Source organism: Scyliorhinus torazame, chromosome 16 (genome assembly GCF_047496885.1).
Source record: "Scyliorhinus torazame isolate Kashiwa2021f chromosome 16, sScyTor2.1, whole genome shotgun sequence".
NCBI classification, from domain to species: domain Eukaryota; kingdom Metazoa; phylum Chordata; class Chondrichthyes; order Carcharhiniformes; family Scyliorhinidae; genus Scyliorhinus; species Scyliorhinus torazame.
In genome coordinates, this window is record NC_092722.1 from 185329605 (window position 1) to 185357271 (window position 27667).

Below are 27667 nucleotides of genomic sequence, written 5' to 3' on the forward strand. Positions count from 1 at the left end.
TATTCCGCACAGCGTGCGCCAGATGATTCTTCATCAACTACACGAAGGCCACTTGGGCGTCGAAAAATGCAGACGAAGGGCCCGGGAGGCGGTATATTGGCCGGGTATTAATGAAGACATAGCCAACATGGTGCTCAACTGCACAACCTGTCAGAGGTTTCAGCCGGCGCAACCTCCGGAAACACTTCTACCACACGAGATGGTGACGTCCCCCTGGGCGAAGGTGGGTGTTGACCTATTTCACGCGCTCGGCAGAGATTACATCGTTATTATAGACTACTTCTCAAACTACCCGGAAGTCATGCCTCTCCATGATCTGACGTCGTCCGCAGTCATTGGGGCCTGCAAGGAAACATTTGCTCGCTATGGCATTCCAAGGACTGTCATGTCAGACAATGGACCCTGTTTCGCCAGCCGTGAATGGTCGTCCTTTGCCGCAGCATATGGTTTCACTCATGTGACATCCAGCCCTCTGCATCCACAATCGAACGGGAAGGCTGAAAAGGGTGTCCACATCGCCAAGCGGCTCCTGTGCAAGGCGGCTGCTGCCGGATCGGACTTTAACCTTGCCTTGCTGGCCTATCGATCGGCCCCGCTATCCACGGGTCTCTCGCCAGCGCAGCTACTAATGGGTCGCTCCCTCAGGACGACGGTACCTTCCATCCTGGCACCAACAACAGACCATGAGGCGGTTCTTCGGAACATGCAACTGCAGCGTGATCGCCAGAAAAGTCAGTACGACACACGAGCGACGGACCTGCCCCCCCTGTCCTCCGGAGACAAAGTACGCGTCCATCAACCGTATGGTGGCTGGTCAGCACCGGCCGAAGTCCTCCGACAAGTGGCTCCCCGCTCGTTCCTGGTTCGCATGCCGGATGGTTCAGTGCGTCGCCGCAATCGGCGCGCCCTTCGCCGACTTCCACGCTCACAGCCACACAGTACGCACACGCCAGATCCTCAACAGGCTTCCGAGGATGACTTTGTGGAGCTGCCGCACATCACGCCCTTTCCATCGCCACCCATGGCCATGCCTGCACAGCAGCCGGTGGTTCTTGATCCACCCTTGAGGCGATCAACCCGAACTCGTCGCAAGCCCATTAGACTGGACTTATAATACCGTTCATATGTTTAACAAGTTGCACAATTTTACATGATAACCTGTTGTTGTTTATCGTTCCAGATGTCGTCTGACTGGACAACTGTTCAAGTTTTTTTTTTCCTTCTTCTCTCGCTCGCATTTATGTTATGTTATGGTACAACTTGGTTCATGTGACGCACCCGACATCGCCCCATGTACATAGTTCCGTCATATGCACATGCTGCACACGACACACACACACTCTTAGATGCACTCACGACACGATCATATTTATTACCACGTAGGCACATATCTTTGTAAAAAGGGGGGATGTCATGATATTCAAACACACACATCATGATGGACACACCAACAGGCAAATCAGAGCACACAACACCACAACCAATCACAGACAAGAACACCAACCACATAAAAAGCACGAGCACGACACCTGGTGGTCAGTAGGTCTGGGGACAAAGAAACAAGAAAGAGCTGTTAAAACATCACAAGCAGGAAACCCCCACGTGCAGAGTGCAAAGACAAAACTGTACATAGTAAGTTTAAATAAAATAGCGTTGTACCATATACAACCGTGTTGGCTCATCTGTGTGTCAGAACACCCAACACCACAGTGGGGTTACGGGGAAAGGTGTGGGCTTGGGTGGGGTGCTCTTTCAGGGGCCGGTGTAGACTCGTTGGGCTGAATGGCCTCCTTCTGCACTGTAAATTCTATGATTTTCTGGTAACTATGTGAGCTGTTGATCTGGATGAACTCCACCCCGCCTACCACCATCCCCAGCACCTTGCGACGTCACAATATTTACGAAGGAAGTGGACAGATTTCTGGACTCTAAAGGTGTCATGGGGTAGGGGGAGATGGTGAAGCATTGTGTTGAAATAGAGGATCATGGTCATACTGAATGGTGGAGCAGGATGGGAAGGCCTAAAGGCCTATTCCTGCTCCTATTTCCTATATTTCTTAATTGCTAAAGAGATGTCACCCTGACCCACTCTGGGGTATGTTACCCCAGTTAATTTTTGTCGCTAGCTCATGCAGCTGGTTGCTGCCCCTGTGTGATGGGAACGGAGGGCTGGCGGTCGGGGGGGGGGGGGGGGGCCCTGTGTGATGGGAACGGAGGGCTGGCGGGCGGGGGGGGGGGGGAGATGAGTCACAAAGCAGATAAATTAATTCCATGAATCTGCTGAAAAGACTCAAAATCCTCACCGCCACCAACAGGTTTCTCACAGCGAGGGAACGCCACACTCATTGCTCCAGTCCTGAACGTGGAGTATGTATTTTGAGACAGACAACCACAGCAAACGGCTGAAGGTAGATGATTTACAACAGAAACCAGTCAGAGAGTACACGAGCTCCCCACACACTGGGAGGTAAATTCCACACTACGTGAAAGAATTAGTCCCAAAACTGAATTGTGGCTCAGCTAAAGTATTTGTTTAATGGTAGATGTGTTGAAGAATAACACATTTATTTACTGCTTGACAGTTATATTCTGTGATTGGCAAAGAAAAAGTTCTTTGAGTGAAGTAATTTCTCCTCATCTCAGTCCTAAATGATCGACCTCTTATCCTGGGACTGTGCCCCCGGTGTTTTAGATTCCCCGACCAATGGAAACAATCTCTCCGCGTCCACCCTATCAAGCCCCTCCAAAGCGTTGTCGGTTTCCATGAGATCCCCTCCCATTCTTCTGAACTCCAGAGAATATAGACCCAATTTACTCAGCCTCCTATCATAGGACAACCTCTCACCCAGCTTAGAGAACCTTCGCTGTACTGCCGCCAGTACAAGTGCATCTTTTGTTAAATGTGGAGCCCAAAACTACACATGGATGCCAGCAACTGAAGTTGGCAACTCAGCAGAACCTTCTGAAGAGCAATTAGGCAAAGGGAATAAATGCTGGCGATCCTGTTGCACAATGGGAATCATCACTGCCTGAAACTCCGGGTTTGATTCCCACCCCAGCACTTCAAGGCCAAGGAAGGTGCATTCGTAACATGGCCAAAAGGGTTGACTGTCAACATGCAAATCCTTCCAAAGACGCCAACGGCTGGCGCTAAGTGCGGGAGAATCTCCTGGTCAGACACGCTTGATGTGGAAAGGGGTCCCACAGGCTACAAGCCTCTGCCGACCAGTTCTGGGAATTATTAGCTATGGAAACAGATGAGCTGGTCTGAGACGTGGCAGATGGAGTTCAACCTAGATAAATGTGAAGTGATTCATTTTGGAAGGTCGAATTTGAATGCTGAATAAATTAAAGGCAGGATTCTTGGAAGTGTGGAGCAACAGGGGGATCTTGGTGGCCACGTACATAAATCCCTCAAAGTTGCCACCCAGGTTGATAGGGTTGTAAAGAAGGTGTATGGTGTGTTGGCTTTCATTAACAAGGGGATTGAGTCTAAGAGCCGTGAGGTTTTGCTGCAACTTTATAAAACTCTAGTTAGACCACACTTGGAATATTGTGTCCAGTTCTGGTCGCCTCATTATAGGAAGGATGTGGATGCTTTAGAGAGGGTGCAGAGGATATTTACCTTGATGCTGCCTGGACTGGAGGGCATGTCTTATGAAGAAAGATTGAGGGAGCTAGGGCTTTTCTCACCAGAGTGAAGAAGGAAGAGAGGTGACTTGATAGAAGTGTACAAGGTGATGAGAGGCATGGATAGAATGGATCGCCAGAGACTTTTCCCCAGGGGGGGAAATGGCTGTCATGAGGGGACATAATTTTACGGTGATTGGAGGAAGTTATAGGGGAGATGTCAGAGGTTGGTTCTTTACACAGAGAATGGTGGGTGTGTGGAATGCACTGCCAGCAGAGGTGGTGGAGTCAGAGTCATAAGGGACATTTAAGGGACTCTTGGACAGGCACATGGACAGCAGTAAATTGAAGGGGTGTAGGTTAGAAAAAAAAAGAAAAAAAGAAAAAAAAAGAAGGGGTGTAGGTTAGGTTGATCTTAGATTAGGATACATGGTCAGCACAACATCGTGGGCCGAAGGGCCTGTACTGTTCTATGTTCTAAAGTCTGCCTCAGCGCACCATTAACTAGGAATTGGAATAAACGCTATCATTGAAAGTGATGCCTAAAACAAGAGCAAATTAAAAAATAGAAACTTGGTAATAAGTTCAGGTGTAGCATTGTAAATATTAACTAGAAAGTTACTGTCATCTTGGTTTAAATAGTTTAGTGCCACTGTTTAAACAGTGCAGATAATGAGGTGCATAGGCTGGATTTTGTTTGCAAGCGTAGGAAAGAGGTTGAATAGTTTTGAATGAGCCCAACCCTGGGGGGGAGAGTCACTCACAGGAATTTTCACAGAGCTGTGAATTGGCACGGAGACTAGTTCCCTGTCCCGTTTATGGAAAGGGACTGGACTTTGAAAGCTGAAGGGCCAATCAGAGGTCTTCCAGCCTAAAAGGTGCAGCAGGCTGCGGTGGAAGGTGAGTAAGAGCGAGGACTCTCCAAAACGGAGGTGCCCTTCCTCCAACCTTTTCAAATCCTTCATTTAAAAATGAGTTTTGCAACCAGGCCACTGCTGTTAGGGGCATGGGCGTCCTCTACAGGTGGCCTGCGACTGCTCCTGCACCCAGTCAGCCAGGGAGGTCTCTCCAACCCTCCCTGGAGTACTGGCTCCCCCGGTTGGCCGCCAGGGGTCGCCTCCTGACACCTCCGTGTAATTGGAGGCCGACCAGACACTTCACATGGAGGTCATCGAGCTTCTTATTGAGCATGATTGGCTGCCAACTGACACGTGAGGGCAGATAGACATGCCCACCCCCAATTCTGCCTCTGCAAAAATGGCACAGCGTCAGGATGGAGCTGAGGAACTGGCTGATTTAGCACAGGGCTAAATCGCTGGCTTTGAAAGCAGACCAAGGCAGGCCAGCAGCACGGTTCAATTCCCGTACCAGCCTCCCCGAACAGGTGCCGGAATGTGGCAACTAGGGGCCTTTCACAGTAACTTCATTTGAAGCCCACTTGTGACAATAACCGATTTTCATTTCATTTCATAGAATCCATACAGTGCAGAAGGAGGCCATTCGGCCCATCGAGTCTGCACCAGCCCTCTGAAAGAGCAGCCTCCCCATATCCCCACAACTCAGTGACCCCACCTAACATTTTGGACACTACGGGACAATTTATCATGGCCAATCCACCGAACCCACACATCTTTGGACTGTGGGAGGAAACCGGAGCACCCGGAGGAAACCCACGCAGACACAGAGAGAACGTGCAGACTCCACACAGACAGTGACCCAAGGCTGGAATTGACGTGGGTCCCTGGCGCTGTGAGGCAGCAGTGCTAACCACTGCGCCACTGTGCCAGCATGTTGCGGCTATTTTTAGCTCTTGTCCTCCTCTGATCCCAGTTTTGGCGGGGGTCGAAGATTGAGACCCACGTCTTCTAAGTTGGCAATTGATGTCACTGCCAATGGTTGCTTCGACTTACAACTTTAACAACTTCACAGGAGCATTAGCAAACGGACTTTGACACCAAGGCGCATAATAACATTTCAGAGCAAGTGATCAAGTTTAGTCAGGGAGGTAGATTTCCAGGAAGAAAGAGAAGTGAAGAGGTTTAGGGGCGGAATTCCAGAGTTTGGGGCCCAGGTAACATTCAGTGCACAGTATGGGTATCGTGCAGCTTACTTTGAGAAGATGATCAGCAATGCACCACTGTCACAGTTCTGTCTGCCATACTAACGGTCAGGCTATAGACCGCAGAGGTTTCTTTCGCTACAATTGCTAAGACTGTGGATTAGTGTGAACTAAAAGGTCGCTTGAGATTGCCCAAACTCATTCCATTCAGCATTGCCATGTCAGAGAGATGGAACAGCCATTGGTCAGAGTTAGGATCAAATCCATGATCTGGGGCATGAAGGAAATGATGGGATTTGAACTGACTGCGCCACCCATCATACGCCATACGGAAGGTACTTATTCCCTCAGTTCTGCTGGTTGAGAAGTGAAGGGACAATGCTCTACACTCCATGTAACTCCCTGGTTGTCACATAGGGGTTGGCTTAGCACAGTGGGCTAAACAGCTGGCTTCTAATGCAGAACAAGACCAGCAGCGCGGGTTCAATTCCCGTACCGGCCTCCCCGAACAGGCGCCGGAATGTGGCGACTGGGGGCTTTTCACAGTAACTTCGTGGAAGCCTACTTGTCACAATAAGTGATTATTATTATATTCCTACACGGTGGAGGGCCAGTTCCGTACAACTTACGGACAGACATATTGAATAGAACTCAACAACAACTTGTGTTTCAAATGTGCCTTTAACAGAATAAAACATCCCAAATCACGTCACGGGAGCATTAAAGAAATAGAATCTGACACGGGCCACATCAGGAAATATCAGACGAGAGGTCGGTTCTAGGGAGCGCCTTAAAAGAGGAATGAGGTGGACAGGCAGAGAGTTTGAGGGAGGACCGCAGTGACTTTATGAAAATACATTCCAGTGACACTATGAATGCCAGTAGTGATCTTGGGCCAGCAGTGTCACAGGAAGGGGAGCTCTATATAAAATGTCTCCTTCAATATAGCATCATGCATGAAACAAGCCAACAAGTGATGACCCTGAGACACTGATATATTTCTCTTGTTGTTGACACATGTAAGATTAGTTAATAAATCAGCAGAAGTTGGTTGAGATTCAGGAAAGGCTGACACAATGATAATCCCCTCTAGATTCCGATTATCTCGCACAATCCAAAGTGAATTTGCAAGTCAGCACAGCTCCGAGTGGTCACTGTCATAATATACATCTATGTATACAATGGAGTGCAGACAGGCAGTGACTGACACACAGGATCACCAGTAAGCACACAGAACAGAGCAGCCAATCACCAAAAAGGACACGACCACTATAAAGCCAGAAGGCACCAGTTTTCCCGCTCTCTCGGGACCCAGCCTCTGAGACAGTCAGAGTTAGTGAGCTGGCCAGTGCAAACACCATGTGGTAGCTAGTAAGTCTGGTTAGGCTAGTATCAGGTCTCCAGTCAAGTCAGCATAGTGTCAACCCACAGTTGAACATGTATAATAGTTTAGATGTTAAATAAAATCGTGTTGCATCTTATCAAGTGTTGGAGGTCTGTCTCTCGCTACACCGCATCAAGCGCAGTCCACATCGACCCAGCCTACCCAACACATCAGTCACTGCTGTTAGTTCTGTATTGGTTGGGATTCAAATAAAAATTGATCCACAGAGAGGGGACAGGAAGGTTGGCTTGGGAAACAGAAAGAGGGCACACTGGAGCTTTACGTGCATCCTTAGGTTGGAACTCAAACATGTTTCCACAGTAGAGGGCAGTACTCTGCATCCGATCAGTGCTATTCCTGACCTGGACTGACACGTGATTAGCCGAACTGCAAAATTCAAAATTCGTTTTGAAAAGTACAAATTATTAGATTACGCCAACTCTTTAAGTAAGTGGCTATTAATCTCTACCTCTCCATTACCGTTCCTCATTATCACTCAACGTAATTTAATACTGATCTAACACCTCATTATTCACTAAATTCTGCAGTCTGGGTCACATAAATATCACAAATGTGAGTTCTTTAAATGATCCTAAAGTATATTAACACTGAAAATATAAAACTGCAGTTTTCTAAGTTTTGTAAAAAAAAAAATAGATGACAGCCCATTTCATACACACCTCCCATTAAGTGAGTTCCCCAGATAAAGATCGAGACATTTTGGACAACCAGTTATTAATTTAAGAGGAGTATGGATTTTCTCTTGATTTTTTCCTTTTTTTCTGATCCTTTCCAAATGGAGATGTCTTGTATTTAAGGACAAGCTCCGGGAGTGCTGGCGATGCTAAACTGTACAAGGCACTAGTTAGACCGCACCGGGAATACTTATCTCAGGAAAGATATCCTGGCATTGGAGGCAGTCTAGAGAAAGATTCGCTTGGTTGATCCTGTGTGTGGACGGATTTTCTAATGAGAAGTTGAGTCCTCATTGGAGTTAAGAAGGAGAGGTGACCTTATTGAGACATATCGGATTCTCAGGGCTCTTGACAGGTAGATGCTGAGAGGGTGTTTCCCCTTGTGGGAGAGTCCACCAGAGGACATAATCTCAGAGTAAGGGGTTTATGACAGAGATGAGGAGGAATTTTGTTTCTGAGGGTTGTGAATCTGTGGAATTCTTTACCACAGAGAGCTATCGAGGCTGGGTCATTAAGTACGTTCAAGGCTGAGAGAGACAGATTTTTAATCAGTCAATAAAACCCTGGTTAGACCACACTTAGAATATTGTGTCCAGTTCTGGTCGCCTCATTATAAGGATGTGGATGCTTTAGAGAGGGTACAGAGGAGATTTACCAGGATGCTGCCTTGACTGGAGGGCATGTCTTATGAAGAAAGGTTGAGGGAGCGAGGGCTTTTCTCACTGGAGCGCAGAAAGCAGAGAGGTGACTTGATAGAGGTGTACAAGGTGATGAGAGGCATGGATAGAGTGGATAGCCAGAGACTTTTCCCCAGGGCGGAAATGGCTGTCACGAGGGGACATAATTTTAAGGTGATTGGAGGAAGGTATAGGGGAGATGTCAGAGGTAGGTTCTTTACACAGAGAGTGGTGGGTGTGTGGAATGCACTGCCAGCAGAGGTGGTGGAGTCAGAGTCATTAGGGACATTTAAGCGACTCTTAGACAAGCACATGGACAGCAGTAAATTGAAGGGGTGTAGGTTAGGTTGATCTTAGATTAGGATAAATGGTCGGCACAACATCGTGGGCTGAAGGGCCTGTACTGTGCTGTACTGTTCTATGTTCTATGAATCAAGGGTTATGGGGATAAGGTGGGAAAGTGGAGTTGAGGATTATCACATCAGATCAGTCATGATCTCATTGAATGCTGGAGCAGAGTCAATGGGCCGAATGGCCTACTTCTGCTCCTGTGATCTTATGGTCAGACAGTAACTGTGGAGAGAGACAGAGTAAATGTTTGAGATCGATAATTTTTCAACAGAACTGAAGAAAGATAGAAGTGTAACAGGTTTTGAGCAGGGGCCGTGGGGGAGGGTGGTTAGAAGAACAAAAAGGAAGCATCTGTGATAGTGTGGTGGCCAGGGGAAGGTTTAACGGTACCAGAGCCAAAGCGAGTGGTCACATGTTTTGTAAAGAAACAGAAGATGTGTCCAGATGAGGTGCGGAAAGCAGCCTTCCGAATGCAAATTGAAGGAATACAAAAAGAAGTTAGGAGAAGAAAAGCAGGAAAAACGCATAGTATGGGCGGGAGTTAAGATCTAATATTGCTGAACTGAGTGTTGAATGCAGAAGGCCGCAGACTGCCAAGTTGAAAGGTGAGGCACTGTTTCTTGAGCTTGTCCATTGGAGCACTACAGCAAGCCAAGGACAGGTGCCGTGGGCGGCACGGTAGCACAAAGTGGATAGCACTGTGGCTTCACAGCGCCAGGGTTCCAGGTTCGATTCCCCGCTGGGTCACTGTCTGTGCGGAGTCTGCACGTTCTCCCCGTGTCTGCGTGGGTTTCCTCCGGGTGCTCCGGTTTCCAAACACAGTTCAAAGACGTGCAGGTTAGGTGGATTGGCCATGCTAAATTGCCCTTAGTGACCAAAGAAAGGTTAGGTACGAAGTCTTACAACACCAGGTTAAAGTCCAACAGGTTTGTTTCGATTATACAAATGTATAATCGAAACAATTCCAATTATACAAAGAAAGGTTAGGAGGTGTTATTGGGTTACGGGGATAGGGTGGAAGTGAGGGCTTAAGTGGGTCGGTGCAGACTCGATGGGCCGAATGGCCTCCTTCTGCGCTGTATGTTCTATGTTCCATGTTCTACTTGGAGTGGGAGAAAAGTGGAGAATTAAAATGACTTGGGAAAGTGTATTGCCACCAGGTCTAATCCTGGGGTCACTTACCATCTATAATTAGCCATTTTGCTGTAAATATCAGATAAAGATCTAATTGGTTTATACCTTTTGCAGGTCCAAATTGAGTTCAGCTATGTCAGAGCGATTGAAACCAGGGGCCTCTTGGTTTGTGTAGTTCAGTTGTACCCTGAGCAGTCGCTCTATCAGGGACTACACTCGCTGGTCCCCCAGCCGCGTGATTCCCGCCGCGCACCATTCACTGGCGACGGGATTCTCCACTCGCGCCGCTTGTCGATGGGATTTCCCATTGAAGCCACCCAGTGCCGCCGGGAAACCCAAGAGCGATAGTGCACTGTCGGCAGGAAAAGACAATCCCATCGGCCGGAGAATTTCAACTCAGGTGAGTAACTGGGAGGATGTTCATCATTGGTCCACTAAGTGACAAACCCCATAAAGTGGTCGCTGGGATAATCCGCCCAGTGAATTGGCATCCAAACTGCAGCCAATTAGCCACACATGTAGCCACCTGCCACGGGCAGTGCTGCACTCACAATCTCGGCAACTCTGCCGTACTTTGGCTTAGATTTCCTCACTAGCTCAATTTGAATTTTGAAAGCCTGAAGGTCTGGGAAAAGGCCTCTTCCTAAACCCGAAAGGAGGAACCCAAGGGCTGTTTGTGGCAGAAATTATACATTAAACCAATTGATGGCAACATGGGTTTAAACTTCATACATGGCTTTGGGGTTCCATGTGAGACACCATTGGGGTCAAAGGGTGGAATTCTCCCTTGCGGAGGCGAAGATCAAGATTCTCCAGCCATTGATGGCAGCGGAATTCGTGTCCATTCACGGTTGATTGATTGATTGTCACATGTACCGAAGTACAGTGAAAAGTATTTTTCTGTATGTTTCCTTGGCTGCAGAGAAATACTTTTCACTGTCCTTCGGTACATGTGACAGCCAATCAATCAGTAGTGGGATGCTCCAGTTCCGCTGCAGTGAATGGGAGATTCCCCGTCCTCGCTAGCAGCACGGTAGCACAGTGGTTAGCACAATTGCTTCACAGCTCCAGGGTCCCAGGTTCGATTCCCCGCTGGGGCCCTGTCTGTGCGGAGTCTGCACATCCTCCCCGTGTGTGCGTGGGTTTCCTCCGGGTGCTCCGGTTTCCTTCCACAGTCCAAAGTTGTGCAGGTTAGGTGGGATTGGCCATGATAAATGGCCCTTAGTGTCCAAAATTGCCCTTAGTGTTGGGTGGGGTTACTGGATTATGGGGATAGGGTGGAGGTGTTGACCTTGGGTGGGGTGCTCTTTCCAGACTCGATGGGCTGAGTGGCCTCCTTCTGCACTGTAAATTCTATGAATAGCGGGGCGGACTCGCGATGCGGAATCCCGGCCTAAGTGTGGTGGCGTGTGGGAAAGTCCCTGCTGGCCGGCCTGGTGCGCCAGATCATTCGCTTTTCACCTCGTTATGCGTGCTTAAATGAGGGGCATGTCTATCTCGTGGCGGGTCGAGCTGGGATTCCTCCACTCTGCCGTTACCTCGTTGGCTCATACTTCCCGGTCCCATATTTAAAGACCACCCACCCGCACAGTGGAATCCAAGCCTTGTTGTCGTGAGTAATGGCCTTGAGAAGAGACAAACGCTATGTGGCCAGGTCGAGCAACAAGGCAATGGCGGTGCTCCTCCAGGCAGCCTAGTAGTGTTCCCCCCCCCCATCCCTCTCCCCCCATGATGGGAGCCAGAGGCCCACACCAACTTAACCACCAAGGCTAGGGAGGCGGTCTCCAGGGTGGTCAGCCACAGCAGTCCTCAGAGGAGGACCAGAATCCAGTGCAGGAAGAGGATGAATGACCTCACCCCCTCCGCCAGGGTGAGTCAACCTTCTCCTCGTTCTCAACTCATACTCATCAGGCATTCGCAGGGTTACAGTCCACAGGGATCTCACCCTCCACGGCACAGGGATCTCACCCTCCACCAAGGCACATTACCACTGAATCTCCCACACACACTTTTACATCTTCATTTCTGGTTAGGTCCTGCACAAGTCACCTCTCCAGCCCTCACGTGGGCCCACTCAGTCGTCAGCCTGCTTATCGCCTGCCCTGGCATCCGTCCTGCTCACAATCTGTCCATCTGTCTTTATTCAGGAAAGGATTGCCCACAACCACAGGGAGAGATTCCAGACTGAAGCTCAGGCAACTCACCACTAATTGAGGAGCCGGTAGCAGAGTTGGCCAGTGAGGATCCATCCACCTATCTGCCAAAACTGTGCGTGCTCTTTAATGTAGGTGAACGTCCAGCCAATCACTAACTATCTCTTCTCTCCACGACAGCGAGAATAAAAGGAGGCACCTCACCCGCCCATCAACCCCAGCCCCCTGACCAACTCGGATAGGGATCCTGAGGACCCACTAGATGTAGAGCCATCATGGTAGCATAGTGGTTAGCACAATTGCTTCACAGCTCCAGGGTCCCAGGTTCGATTCCCGGCATGGGTCACTGTCTGTGCGGAGTCTGCACGTTCTCCCCGTGTGTGCGTGGGTTTCCTCCGGGTGCTCCGGTTTCCTCCCACAGTCCAAAGATGTGCGGGTTAGGTGGATTGGCCATGCTACAATTGCCCTTAGTGTTGGGTGGGGTTACTAGGTTATGGGGATGGGGTGGGAGTGTGGACTTGGGTGGGGTGCTCTTTCCAAGAGCCGGTGCAGACTCGATGGGCTGAATGGCCTCCTTCTGCACTGTAAATTCTATGATCACTGCGTTCATCCGTACACTGTACAGCGCGGAGACACTCACTTCAGTGGAAGTAGTTTTAGAGCATGCTTGGGGTCACCAATCTGGTGAGCGCGGCACAGATTCTGATCCAGAGCAGGGCGGAGGCAGGGACAGTCAACGTCGCCGACACTCGGAGGACTGATGAAGACCAGGCTCCTGCTGAGTCTGAGTCCAATGACGAGCTGCTGGGATCGGCCCTCAGAGAGATGTTGGTGCTCCAGAGACAGTTGAGGTTACAGCTGGCGGTGTTGTCATAGGCCATCGGCAGACAAGGATGGAGAAGCCCGTCCATGTTCAGTCTGATGTCGTGGCACCAACATGCCAGAGCACAAAAGTCAACACTGGAAGGTTGGCAGTCGCCATGGAGACATGGATCCAGCAGTTTGTGCTGGATACGCGGACCTGCACACTATCACTATAGCCATGAGTGGCATCCACCAGTGCAATGTGAGAGGGGTGATGGGGAACCTGAATCTCTCTCCAGTAGCCCCGTCTGACCCCAACTATCTGATATGCCCTAGAACTGTCTCTTACCTGGGCCTCTGTTACATCACTTACCACCTCCCCCATCCTGTGTCTCTGTCCGCCCCTTTCCTCCCGTGCTCCAGGCAAAACCCCCTCTCACGTACCTCTGTCAACCCCTTCCCTCGCCTCTGTCTTATCTCATGCACCCCATCCCTGTCAAGGACGGCACAGTGGTTAGCACTGGTGCTTCACAGCGCCAGGGTCCCAGGTTCGATTCCGGCTTGGGTCTCTGTCTGTGTGGAGTCTGCACGTTCTCCCCGTGTCGGCGCGGGTTTCCTCCGGGTGCTCCGGTTTCCTCCCACAAGTCCCGAAAGATTTGCTTGTTAGGTGAATTGAACATTCTGAATTCTTTGTCTGTGTGCCCGAACAGGCGCCGGAATGTGGCGACGAGGGGCTTCCCACAGTAACTTCATTGCAGTGTTAATGTGAGCCTACTTGTGACAGTAAAGATTATTATTAAGCATGCGTCTTATAAACCCCTCCCCCCTCCCTTGCCTTCCAGCTAGTCTTCCCTGACAGACTTGACGTGGAGGTGAAGCAGCCACAAATATGGTGCAGTGAAAGGCAGCCGGGATCTGCATGTACAAACCTCAAAGTCGCGAGTGAAGTGCAGCTCGCTAAGTTTATGTCTCTTACATTTGGCCGTGATCACGGCGGTCAAATTAGCCGTCGGCGTGACCATTTGATTCGGGGTGGGGGACATTTTCCAGTCAGCTGGGTTTTTAATGCGAATTCATGAGATGCAATGGTATGCAAATGAAATTCCCAGCCTGGCCGCCCCAGGCAAGCAAATCCGCCATGAAACCCAGGATACTGAAAACTGCAAACTATTTTCTATCTGGAGGGAAACTGGCTCCAGCTTTTCTAGTCCCTGCCACGATGCCCATTGCTAGCAGGACTGGAAAACCGCGCCCAAAATGTTTTCGACGCCCACTGGCTTTAGGGCACTCAGACTGTAAGAACGTCTCCTATTGGTTAATGTTTGGGATGATGAGGTCACCTGGGTGTCCCTCGGACTGGCATGGGCAAGATGGGCCGAGTTACCTTGTTCTGTTCTGTAACGTTTCCATGGTTCTAAGGTCAACAGCTGGGATATGCTGACACATGAAGTAGACGATGACGTATCACTGACATCAGTCAGGCATGTGTTAGGGTCAAGAGGGATAGAAAGGTTGGAATCACACCTAGGAGCATTGTGCCTACGCTCTAACCTGTTTGGATTTGGTGCTGGTAAACAAGGGCTCAGCAAATACCAGAGTTTGTTCACAGTCTGTCTAAGAACCAAACCCCATATCGAGACCGAAGATTGACAAACCATCTCAGAGCAAAAACGGTGACAAAGTAGTTAGGGTCGAGATGGAGATGGGGTTGAGGGAGACTGCAGTGGGAAAGGGAAAAAGTAAAGTTAGTGATCCTGTTGAGTACTGACCCAACAGTTGACTTACGTTTTTAGTTTGAAATCATTCATTTTCAAAGGCAAACTGATGTAAGCAGAAAGTAGTATTGAGAGTAATAAATAGATAAAAATATTTGGAAAAACTTGACCCGATGGAGGGGTGACCACGGAGCATAAAACGCCCAACCTATTAATTCCCTGCCCGTCAGGAGGATACAAAGAGCGTGACCTATTCAAGAGCAAAAGGTTCACCCTAAAGGAGCTTTCTGCTGAGCGGGAACATTTTTTCTGTAAAATGCTGCTTAAGAAAACAGGCGGGGGCATTTTTCATGCTGCTGTCACAGTCGGGCATGGCAAATACTAACAGTATAAATATATCACTACACTGTGTAAACACTTAGGGAGCAATGATTTGCGAACTGAAATTCTGCAACTGCTTACTTTGCTTAAGATTAAACCAACATGATCTCTTCACTAAACATGAGCTATATCACTTTGGTTTGCAGATTGCAATGTTGCCTTTGAGTCAGTGCCTCACTGCTGGGCTGCCGACTCTGAGATGAGACGCTAAGCTGAGTCTAACCTCTGAGCTGGGAGTGATAGATCCTACTGCATTCATCGGAGGAAGAGCAAGGAAGTTCTCCACAGGGCAATGACCAATCTCCAGCCCTCATCCAATATCACAAAAACACATTATTTGGCCATGATCAGATTGTTTGTGATAGAGCACTGTGCGCAAATTTGCTGCCGTGTTTCCCAAGACCATAAGACATAGGAGCAGAATTAGGCCACTCGGCCCATCGAGTCTGCTCCGCCATTCAATCAAGGCTGATATTTTCTCATCCCCATTCTCCTGCCTTCTCCCCATAACCCCTGATCCCCTTATTAATCAAGAACCTATCTATCTCGGTCTTAAAGACACTCAGTGATTTGGCCTCCACAGCCTTCTGCGGCAAAGAGTTCCACAGATTCACCACCCTCTGGCTGAGGAAATTCCTCCTCATCTCTGTTTTAAAGGATTGTCCCTTCAGTCTGAGATGGTGTCCTCTGGTTCTAGTTTTTCCTGCAAGTGGAAACATCCTCTCCACGTCCACTGTATCCAGGCCTCGCAGTATCCTTTAAGTTTCAATAAGATCCCCTCTCATCCTTCTAAACTCCAACAAGTACAGACCCAGAGTCCTTAACTGTTCCTCATACGACAAGTTCTTCATTCCAGGGCTCATTCTTGGAACCTCCTCTGGACCCTTTCCAAGGCCAGCACAACCTTCCTTAGATACAGGGCCCAAAACTGCTCACAAAACTCCAAATGGGGTCTTATCAGCCTTATACAGCCTCAGAAGTACCTCCCTGGTCTTGTATTCTAGCCCTCTCAACATGAATGCTAACATTGCATTTGCCTTCTTAACTGCCGACTGAACCTGCACATTAACCTTAAGAGAATCGTGAACAAGGACTCCCAAGTCCCTTTGTGCTTCTGATTTCCGAAGCATTTCCCCATTTAGAAAATAGTCTATGCCTAAATTCCTCCTTCCAAAGTGCATACTTTTCCACATTGCATTTCATTTGCCACTTCATTGCCCACTCTCCTAGCCTGTCCAAATCCTTCATTCAGCCCCCTTGCTTCCTCAATATTACCTGTCCCTCGACAGATATTTGTATCATCTGCAAACTTAGCAACAGTGCCTTCAGCTCCTTCTTCCAGATCATTCATGTATATTGTGAAAAGTTGTGGTCCCAGCACAGACCCCTGAGGCACACCACTAGTTACCGGCTGCCATCCTGAAAAAGACCCCTTTATCCCCACTCTCTGCCTTCTGCCAGTCAGCCAATCCTCTATCCATGCCAGAATCTTACCCTTAACACCATGGGTTTTTAACTTATTTAACAGTCTCTTATGCGGCACCTTGTCAAAGGCCTTCTGGAAATCTAAATAAATCATGTCCACTGGTTCACCTTTGTCTAACTTCCTTGTTACCTCCTCAAAGAACTCGAACAGATTTGTCAGATACGACCTCCCTTTGACAAAGCCGTGCTGACTCAGTCCTATTTTACCATGCACTTCCAAGTGCTTCGCGATCTCACCTTTAATAACAGACTCTAAAATCTTACCAATGACCGAAGTCAAGCTAACTGGCCTATAATTTCCTGTCTTCTGCCTCCCTCCCTTCTTAAACAGGGGTGTTACATTAGCCACTTTCCAGTCCTCTGGGACCCTTCCTGCCTCCAGTGATTCCTGAAACGTCATCACTAATGCCTCCACAATTTCATCAGCTATTTCTTGTAGGACCCTGGGGTGTAGTCCATCCGGTCCAGGTGACTCATCCACCTTCAGACTTTTCAGTTTCCCAGAACCTTCTCCTTAGTAATGGTCACTGCACTCACCTCTGCCCCCTGGTTCTCCTGGAACTCTGGCATCCCACTGGTGTCTTCCACTGTGAAGACTGATGCAAAGTAACTATTCAGTTCGTCTGCCATTTCTTTGTTTCCTATCATTACTTCTCCAGCCACATTTTCTAGTGGTCCAACGTCTATTTTTGCCTCTCTCTTACTTTTATGTATTGAAAAAACTCTTCCTATCTTCCTTTATATTACTAGCTAGCTTGCACTCATACTTCATCTTCTCCCCGCTTATTGCTTTTTTAATTGTCCTCTGCTCGCTTTTAAAGGCTTCCCAATCCTCTAGCTTCCCACTAATCCTCGCCACTCTGTATGCTTTTTCTTCAGCTTTTATTCTGTCCTTGACATCCCTCGTCAGCCATGGCTGCCTTGTCCTCCCCTTAGCATGTTTCCTCCTCCTTGGGATGAATTTCTGTTGTGTCTCCCAAAAACACCTGACATTGCTGTTCCACTGTCTTCCCTGCTAGGCTCCTTGTCCAATCAACTCTGGCCAGCTCCTCCCTCATGTCTTTATAGTTACCCTTATTTAATTGTAATACCATTACATCTGATTGCAGCTTCTCCCTCTCAAACTGCAGGGTAAATTCTATCATATTGTGGTCACTGCTCCCTTTGGGTTCCTTCACTTTAAGTTCCCTGATCAACTCTGCCTCATTACACATCACCAAATCCAGAATTGCCTGTTCCCGAGTAGGCTCTGTCACAAGCTGCTCCAAAAAACCATCTCTTAGACATTCCACAAATGCCATTTCTTGGGATCCACTACCAACCTGATTTTCCCAGTCCACCTGCATATTGAAGTCCCCTATGATTATTGTAATATTGCCTTTTTTACATGCCTTTTCTATCTCCTGATTTATTTTCTGCCCCACATCCTGACTACTGCTAGGGGGCCTGCACATAACTCCCATCAGGGTCTTTTTACCGTTGCGATTCCTCAACTCTACCCACAGAGATTCTATGCCTTCCGAATCTCTAGGCTCCTTGCTATCGATTTAACTTCATTCCTTACTAAGAATGCCACCCCACCCCCTTTGCCCATCTGCCTGTCCTTTCGATAGGACATATATCCTTGGATATTTAGATCCCAGCCCTGATCCCCTTGCAGCCACGTCTCTGTGATGCCCACAACATCGTACCGGCCAATTTCAATGTGCGCAACAAGCTCATTTTTACCTTATTCCGTATACTGTGCATATTTAGGTACAACACCCTCAATCCTGCATTGACCACCTCCCCTTTCACACTCTCCTCAGGCACTGTATCCTGTACTGTGGCCCTTTTTGATTTTTGACTATGGCTTCTCTGCCTTACACTTTCCCCCTTACTGATTTTTGTTTCTGACCCCGTTTTACTTCCCTCCGACTTCCTGCATCGGTTCCCATCCCCCTGCCGCATTAGTTTAAACCCACCCCAACAGCTCTAGCAAACACCCCCCCAGGACATCGGTTCCAGTCCTGCCCAGATGCAGACCGTCCGGTTTGCCCTGGTCCCATCTCCCCCAGAACCGGTTCCAATGCCCCAAGAATTTGAATCCCTCCCTCTTGCACCATGTCTCGAGCCACGCATTCATCCTATCCATCCTGACATTCCTTCTCTTACTAGCTCATGGCGCTGGTAGCAATCCTGAGTTTACTACCTTTGAGGTCCTACTTTTTACCTTAACTCCTAACTCCCTGAATTCAGCTTGTAGGACCTCATCCTGTTTTTTACCTATATTGTTGGTGCATATGTGCAGCTGGCTGTTCAAACCCCCCCCCAGAATGTCCTCAGCCTCTCCGAGACATCCTTGATCCTTGCATCAGGGAGGCAACATACCATCCTGGAATCTCGATTGCGTCCGCAGAACGGCCTGTCTATTCCCCTTATGATTGAGTCCCCTATCACTATAGTCCTACATAACACAGGTACATTCAAAGGCATTTCTTTGGCTCTAAAGTGGACTTTGGGACATAGTGAGCTTATGAAAGGCCCTATATAAATGCAGAGTCTTTCTTTCTTGTCTGGACACACGTGCGTGATGGTTGCCATGTTCTGAGATTGCCTTTGGAAGTCGGGGCATTTTAACATGGCACATAACCAGGGGCGGCACAGTGGCACAGTGGTTAGCACCGTTGCTTCACAGCGCCAGGGACTTGGGTTCAATTCCAGCCTTGGGTGACCGTCTGGGCGGAGTCTGCACGTTCTCCCCGTGTCTGCGTGGGTTTCCTCCGGGTGCTCCGGTTTCCTCCCACAGTTCAAAGATGTGCAGGTTGGGTGGAATGGCCATGCTAAATTGCCCTTAGTGTCCAGGGATGTGCAGGTTAGATGGGGTTACAGCGATAGGGCAGGGGAGTGGGCCTCAGTGAAGTGCCCTTTCAGACCCGATGGGCCAAATGGCCTGTACTGTAGGGACTCTACAACAATTTGTCTATGATACCTCTGGGCTATGGAAGGGGGGAAAGATCAAACAAATGTTCCTACTTTTCGGTATCTAATGCAGGTGATAGAACTGAGCACATTTGTCAAGCCTACTGTGCTCGACTACCCAGTCATTACCTACTGCTTCAACTTACAAATAAGGACAGGTTTTTCCAAGTCCATGCCTGATATCAGTACCTTCAAGCACTTAACACACAGTGCCTTCAGAAAATTATCTAGTGCAGTAACCCGTGTAGACACTACAGTCCTTAAGCTTAGAGGAAGGTGGCACAATAAGGCCCTAAAGTGGTCAGCAGTTCAAGGTTATTTCTTGAAAACACAGATTTCTGTTAAAAGAAAAAGTGCCTCTGCGGGAAGAATTCCTCCAAATGCTGGGTAACGACGATTCATTTTCACATCCTGTTGTACGGTATCTGGAATTCCCAAGCACAAGAGCGGGCAGCTCCTTTTACGGACACAGGTTTTGAACATAAATCAGTTTTACTTCAACTAGACTCATAATTTTGCCTCCAAGTAACATTTGCTGAAGTATGATTGAAGGGAAGTATGATTGAAGGGGAACGCTGGACTGAGTATAGTCAATGAGCACTGCAAATGCTTCAGTTCTGTGTTTGTAATGGAGTTGTAAATGTGTTACAAAAATAACAAATGTATTTTAATTTTTAAAAATAATCTTTATTATTGTCACAAGTAGGCTTACATTAACACTGCAATGAAGTTACTGTGAAAAGCCCCTAGTCGCCACATTCCGGCGCCTGTTTGGGTACACGGAGGGAGAATTCAGAATGTCCAATTCACCAAACAAGCACGTCTTTCGGGACTTGTAGGAGGAAACCGGAGCACCAGGAGGAAACCCACGCAGACATGGGGAGAACGTGCAGACTCCGCACAGACAATGACCCAAGCCAGGAATCGAACCTGGTGCCCTGGCGCTGTGAAGCAACAGTGCTAAACAAATACACAAAATGTGTTTGTGATGACAATATTGTAACACAAAGGACCAGACAATTTTTACCCCGTCACTCTTTACATTGGATCTTATGTCTGGAGGTTCTTGTCTCTTTTATTTGAACCTGTGAGAGTGTTGAATAATCATTCTGAGTCGCTCAGACCCAGTCGCTAAAATGTCTCTCCATTGGCAGTTTAGCTTATTCCAAAAAGGCGACTTCTTTATTTAATTTTAGGTAGAATTTGTGACCCCTCATTTTAAACGCACGCTCAAGTCTTGGGATCAGAGGGATAGGTGTGCTTTGGGAATGCTGCAAATCAGAGGTTCGGAAAAGCACGGAATGACGATAAATTGGGAGGCGCAACGCTCCAGGGAAATTTTACAAACGGAAAGGGTGCAAATGAGATTCCTGCACCTGGTGATTTTACCCTGTAACTGGAGGCAGAGAGCAAGTACGGGGAACATGATGTGTGTATATTTAATTGTTGGTAGCCTTTTTTCTGATTTCTACTTGCCTGAGAGTGTTTTCAGTTGATTTAGTGTTGCTATTCTGTTTATTTTGCACATTCCTCAAGTTACATTTGTTTAATTTGCAATAATTCAATGACTCATGCTGTGCAAGTTTAATGCCCATGCAAAGCCAAAACCCCTTTCGGCGGCCACTAAACTTGGCGTGTGAATTGAGAGCGTAAAGAGTCTGAAATGAAGTGGGGTGAGACTGTGTTTGAAGGAGGTCAGCCTTGAATCTGGCTTCAGAAAAGCACCACTTCCTGCCGACACTATGATCGTTATGTGAACGGAGAATAAATATTAAAAACAAATACATTCTGAAGAAAAGGGAGGACCTGATTCCAGAGGGAAGGGTCGGAAGAAAGCAGGCAGCAGAGAAAGACCAGTTGACCCATCAAGCTTGCCCTTTCTATGGACTGATGACAACCTACACTAACATGGACACGACCCAATAGATTGAACCTCCAGAGGGGTATTGCTGCACAAAGCTCTCCCGAAATACCACATTTAATTAAAACAAAACTCTCGGATTTTTAAAAAAATGTATTCCCAAGGTGCACGTATCAATGTTAAGATCTGTGTGTATTGCCCACTCTAAGTGCCCTTGAGAAAGTGGTGCTGAACCGCTTGAATATCACTGAGTGGCTTGCTAGGCCGATTAAGAGTCAACATATTTCAGGGCCAGGAGACAGAATAGGTAAGGATTCCTGTCCCTAGCGCATGTTAGTAAACTAGGTGAGTATTTATGACAATGCAGTTTCACAGTCAATGTAATAAGTGCTGGCAAGGCGAACCACACTTAGAGGATCACATGATCAATTTGCCTGATTTTCACTCAATTCATGATTGGACAATGGGGTGCCCTTATGGACCTGCTTCCCAAACCTACTCCCCGCTATCTGCTGCGTCGACATGGTCCAATACACCAGGTGAAATCGAATGAAAAGACATCCCCATAATAAAAGCAATGTCAGCAGGGCATTCAGAATGATCCGCATCGCCCTCTCTTTATATCTGGAGCTGAAGGTTGCTGCGGTAAAATGAACCCGTGTGATATTTGAAATAGATTTAACCTGGCCGCAATCTTTCCACAAGAACAGTGTGCACCATATCCCTTCCTCTATTTCTAACGACTTGTAAAATGTCACGGTTTGGCTCCACCCTCATCCCCACAACTTTGGACATTGCCTCGAAGAAGGCTATCCAGTACCCAGCAAGTCATACGGGTTCTTGTTAAGTGGGCTCTATGTACCACTTTTAGCTGCGTCAGGCTGAGCCTTGTGCACGTGGGGGTGGAGTTGACCCTATGCAGTGCTTCGCTCCAGAGTCCCCACCCTATTTCAATCCCCAGGTCCTACTCCCATCCCGAAAGTGGCGGTCTTCGGGGTTTCAGACCAGCCAGATCTATTCCTGAGACATGAAGGTTCAGTAAGGTCGCTCAAGAGTTACAAGTTAGCTAGGAAGGACCTAAAGAGAGAGCTACGAAGAGCCAGGAGGGGACATGAGAAGTCTTTGGCAGGTAGGATCAAGGATAACCCTAAAGCTTTCTATAGATATGTCAGGAATAAAAGAATGACGAGGGTAAGAGTAGGGCCAGTCAAGGACAGTAGTGGGAAGTTGTGCTTGGAGTCCGAGGAGATAGGAGAGGTGCTAAATGAATATTTTTTGTCAGTATTCACACAGGAAAAAGACAATGTTGTCGAGGAGAATACTGAGATTCAGGCTACTAGACTAGAAGGGCTTGAGGTTCATAAGGAGGAGGTGTTAACAATTCTGGAAAGGGTGAAAATAGATAAGTCCCCTGGGCCGGATGGGATTTATCCTAGGATTCTCTGGGAAGCAAGGGAGGAGATTGCTGAGCCTATGGCTTTGATCTTTAAGTCATCTTTGTCAACAGGAATAGTGCCAGAAGACTGGAGGATAGCAAATGTTGTCCCCTTGTTCAAGAAGGGGAATAGAGACAACCCCGGTAACTATAGACCAGTGAGCCTTACTTCTGTTGTGGGCAAAATCTTGGAAAGGTTTATAAGAGATAGGGTGTATAATCATCTGGAAAGGAATAATTTGATTAGACATAGTCAACACGGTTTAGTGAAGGGTAGGTCATGCCTCACAAACCTTATTAAGTTCTTTGAGAAGGTGCCCAAACAGGTGGATGAGGGTAAAGCAGTTGATGTGGTGTATATGGATTTCAGGAAAGCGTTTGATAAGGTTCCCCACGGTAGGCTACTGCAGAAAATACGGAAGCATGGGATTCAGGGAGATTTAGCAGTTTGGATCAGAAATTGGCTAGCTGGAAGAAGACAAAGGGTGGTGGTTGATGGGAAGTGTTCAGACTGGAGTCCAGTTACTAGTGGTGTACTACAAGGATCTGTTTTGGGGCCACTGCTGTTTGTCATTTTTATAAATGATCTGGAGGAGGGCGTAGAAGGATGGGTGAGTAAATTTGCAGATGACACTAAAGTCAGTGGAGTTGTGGACAGTGCGGAAGGATGTTACAAGTTACAGAGGGACATAGATAAGCTGCAGCGCTGGGCTGAGAGGTGGCAAATGGAGTTTAATGCAGAAAAGTGTCAGGTGATTCATTTTGGAAGGAATAACAGGAAGACAGAGTACTGGGCTAATGGTAAGATTCTTGGCAGTGTGGATGAGCAGAGAGATCTCGGTGTCCATGTACATAGATCCCTGAAAGTTGCCACTCAGGTTGGGAGGGTTGTTAAGAAGGCGTACGGTGTGTTAGCTTTTATTGGTAGAGGGATTGAGTTATGGAGCCATGAGGTCATGTTGCAGCTGTACAAAACTCTGGTGCGGCCGCATTTGGAGTATTGCGTGCAATTCCGGTCGCCGCATTATAGGAAGGATGTGGAAGCATTGGAAAGGGTGCAGAGGAGATTTACCAGAATGTTGCCTGGTCTGTAGGGAAGATCTTATGAGGAAAGGCTGAGGGACTTGAGGCTGTTTTCGTTAGAGAGAAGAAGGTTAAGAGGTGACTTAATTGAGGCATACAAGATGATCAGAGGATTGGATAGGGTGGACAGTGAGAGCCTTTTTCCTCAGATGGTGATGTCTAGCACAAGGGGACATAGCTTTAAATTGAGGGGAGATAGATATAAGACAGATATCAGAGGTAGGTTCTTTACTCAGCGAGTAGTAAGGGCGTGGAATGCCCTGCCTGCAACAGTAGTGGACTCGCCAACACTAAGGGTATTCAAATGGTCATTGGATAGACATATGGACGATAAGGGAATAGTGTAGATGGGCTTTAGAGTGGTTTCACAGGTCGGCACAACATCGAGGGCTGAAGGGCCTGTACTGCGCTGTAATGTTCTATGTTCTATGTTCTAACACCAACACCAAACCCATTCGCGTATTGCCCACTGTAATTGTTTCTCCGGCACCCGAATGTATATTTACCTCCCCAGTCTCCATACCCCCCTCCCTCCCCCCCCCACAAACAGTCGCTTACCTATGTGTTGTAAATAATTTTGCCAGGTGTACAGAGTTGCTGCTGTTGAGCTGGGGCACAATACCCTACCAGTTATTCTATTTTATTTTTTAAAATTATTTATTATTTTCTTTTCTTTGGTATGTTTGGGTGTGCCCTTCTCTTCCATATATGTTTCTTATCCTGTGTACATAACGGTAAATATACATTGTTCAAAAACCAAATAAAAAACATTTATAAAAAAAAATGTCATGGTAATCATGTCATGGGTTGGTTTAGCACAGTGGGCTAAACAGCTGACTTGTAATGCACAACAAGGCCAGCAGCGCGGGTTCAATTCCCGTACCGGTCTCCATGAACAGGTGCCGAATGTGGTGACTAGCGGCTTTTCACAGTAACAGCTGAAGCCTACTTGTGACAATAAGCAATTATTATTATTATTAATCCTTCCTCTCCTCCTTCCCTCCCCTCCAACTCTTTCCATCACGCTCCCCCTCTGGCACATGCATACCAGCGATATATCTAAAGGTGAGTGCCACATAATCCATTTTAAAATGTGACTGACAGCCAAATCCTCTCGGCTATAACTTGAAAGGATCAAAGTCGTCAACACTGGATGCTGAGAGGTGAAGCAAAATGTCTGAGGAGGTGGCAGCACGGTGGCGCAGTGGGTTAGCCCTGCAGCCTCACGGCGCTGAGGTCCCAGGTTCGATCCTGGCCCTGGGTCACTGTCCGTGTGGAGTTTGCACATTCTCCCCGTGCTTGCGTGGGTTTCGCCCCCACAACCCAAAGATGTGCAGGATAGGTGGATTGGCCACGCTAAATTGCCCCTTAATTGGAAAAAATGAATTGGGTACTCTAAATTTTAAAAAAAATGTCTGAGGAGTACGAAAATATCCTTCAAGTATTCTGTGTTGAATATTTGAGTGACATTAGCTCAGATCATGTTGCTGAGTGCCATTCTTCACCGGAATCATTTCTTTCAGATGACGATTATCTACACCCTTTTTTAAAAGAATATATCCCAAAGATCATCAGATACATTGTTGTTTGACAAAACTGTCACCGTGTGGAGCAAAATGAGGTGCGCCTGCTCTGATAGGTGGTTAGGTGGAATTGTGACACAATTGAAGGAAATGCATGGCCAACTCTGACTCGTATAATGCTTAGGTACCAAGTCGGCCTCCTTAAGAGTTGTACACAGCTTCAGTGCTCACACAACTGTTTCATCCAGCAGTCACAGACTAGTTGCTCAATCTAAAGGTCTTTATTTATTTAAACTCGTTCATGCGGCAAAGCTCAGTTTGTTAGAATCAATGGGTGACACTGAGGGACGTTTGTGGTCTTCTAGGAACGTAATTACAACTCAAACTCCCGGGAACCATCCATTTTCCACTGATGATCAGAGCATAACTTAAATAATCCCTTCTTCAAAATGCTTTACTTCATCTTTTGTTAACCCAGTGAGTATTTGTATCCCCTTACAGCTGTGACCTCTTAGAAAGACATGAGAGGTTTAACGGTGCAAAGTCGCTCTCAGTCTAGTCTGCTCCATCATTACGTCACGTCTAACTGAGTCCATGAACAGATGTAATGTCTCACCAATGCTGACAAATCGGTGGAGCATTAAACCAGCACCATTGCGAGTTTACCATTTAACATGATGTCGCTTGAACAGGGACATCAAATTAATATAACAGAAAGTTCCTCTTTGATCAAACGTTAGCGGTTTCCTGTGTGGGCAAACTTAACACAAGTGTGTATCAAAATCTGGAGTAACCCAGGCCAAGATATCATTGTTACTGTCACTTCATTCAATCTGGGTTAAGCCAGCCTGCATTCATTCATTTGCTTTCTGACGTTTGACGGGTGAGTCAAGGGGCATTCTGAAATTTCCAATTTGAGCTCCTACGTTACTGCACTGAGATTGTACATTCTCCAGCCAGTGACTTTACCAGCGATTGGCAGGGTTGCCAAGCCCTCACCCAGCATTGCCCTGGAGTCCCCGGGAGCTAGAGATTAATTTGGAGGAACGTGAGAAACCCAAAGGAGAAAAATCACAGTGATTTTTATTTTCTCATTCCCTTTGAACATTTTCTGTTTATTTGTATTAAAAATCTGGCGTTGCGGCGGTGGTGGTGAGGGGCGGGAGTGGGCGGAGGGGGAGGTTAGGGGTGAAAAAGATTGTTTGACAGTCATCAATTGTCCAATTGAGTTCATGAGGAGTCTGTTTTCCAATGGTATGGGAAGGCCGTTTGTCTTAGGGTTGAATGTGTTGGGTGGTCCAATGGTGGGGGGGGGGCACCATGTGCTGAAATATTTAGGAACACATCCAACCCCTGAATTGGGTACCTAGCTATGACTTTATGGACTAACTAGAAATCACACAATAATAGAATAAAGAAGGCGTGCAATGGCCACGTGGGAAAACAGGATGTTTCCCGAGTCACTTGGGAGTGAAGAGCCTAGTGGCAGGACAAAAGGTAACCGTTCTTCCACAGAGAATGTGCTGCCAATATCACATCAACTTACATCGGACGTACACCAGATGCCCTGGTCTATCCCTGTGTACATGCTGTACACGAGTTTGCTCCCACTCTACTCCCTCGCACCCTTCTATTTCTTTCCCCCTCATGTAATTGCCGAGCTTCCATTTAAATGCATCTTTGCTATTTGTCTTCGCTGATCCCTGTGGCAGCAAATGCCATATTCTATTCTCTCTATCAGTAAATAAGTTACTTTGATTTATTGGTAGCTGTCTTACGTTTATGATCCTTAGTTTTGGACTCCCCCACAAGTGGAGGTCTACCCGATGAAATCCCTTAAGAATTTTAAGAACCTTCTCAGGTTACCCCTTAGCCTTCTCGTTTTAGGTGATAAAGAGCTTCAGTCTGCTCGATCTCCCCCGATAGATATACACTCATGCTCCTCTTATCATTCTGGTCAATCTTTTCGCGCACCTTCCCCTGTGCCTCCATGTCCTTTTTTTCAGGAATATCTAAGTTATTGAACTGAACATCAAACGGTGCAATGAAGACAAATCGACATACTCGAGTGGGTTCATGGGGAGTGAGGGAGGAAACGTAGACCTCGCTGACCAGACAGAGAAGCTCACTTACCATTTCCAAGATCCCAGGATATGTTATACTTCTTGCCGGCACAGTACTTGAGCAGACTCAGGCCACTGGACCCATTCCAGGAGTTGTCAGGATTCCGCAGCAGGGAGTTCAAGCCAAAGATCAGGTGCAGGCCGGAGCACTCGGCGAAGTTGTAGAGTTTGTCTAGAGACCTGGCTGGTTAAAAACGAGCTACAGTTGAAATC

At 47.5% G+C, this 27667-nt stretch overlaps 1 protein-coding gene across 2 annotated transcripts in view; it reads right to left on the bottom strand.

Annotated features, from left to right (window-relative positions):
- hpse2 (heparanase 2) overlaps positions 1 to 27667 on the bottom strand; it is a 378585-nt gene that overhangs the window by 165483 nt on the left and 185435 nt on the right. For both annotated transcript variants that reach the window (XM_072479598.1, XM_072479597.1), the window contains exon 4: positions 27465 to 27638. In XM_072479598.1, coding sequence (XP_072335699.1) covers positions 27465 to 27638 — 174 coding nt within the window. The remainder of the gene's footprint in view (positions 1 to 27464; positions 27639 to 27667) is intronic.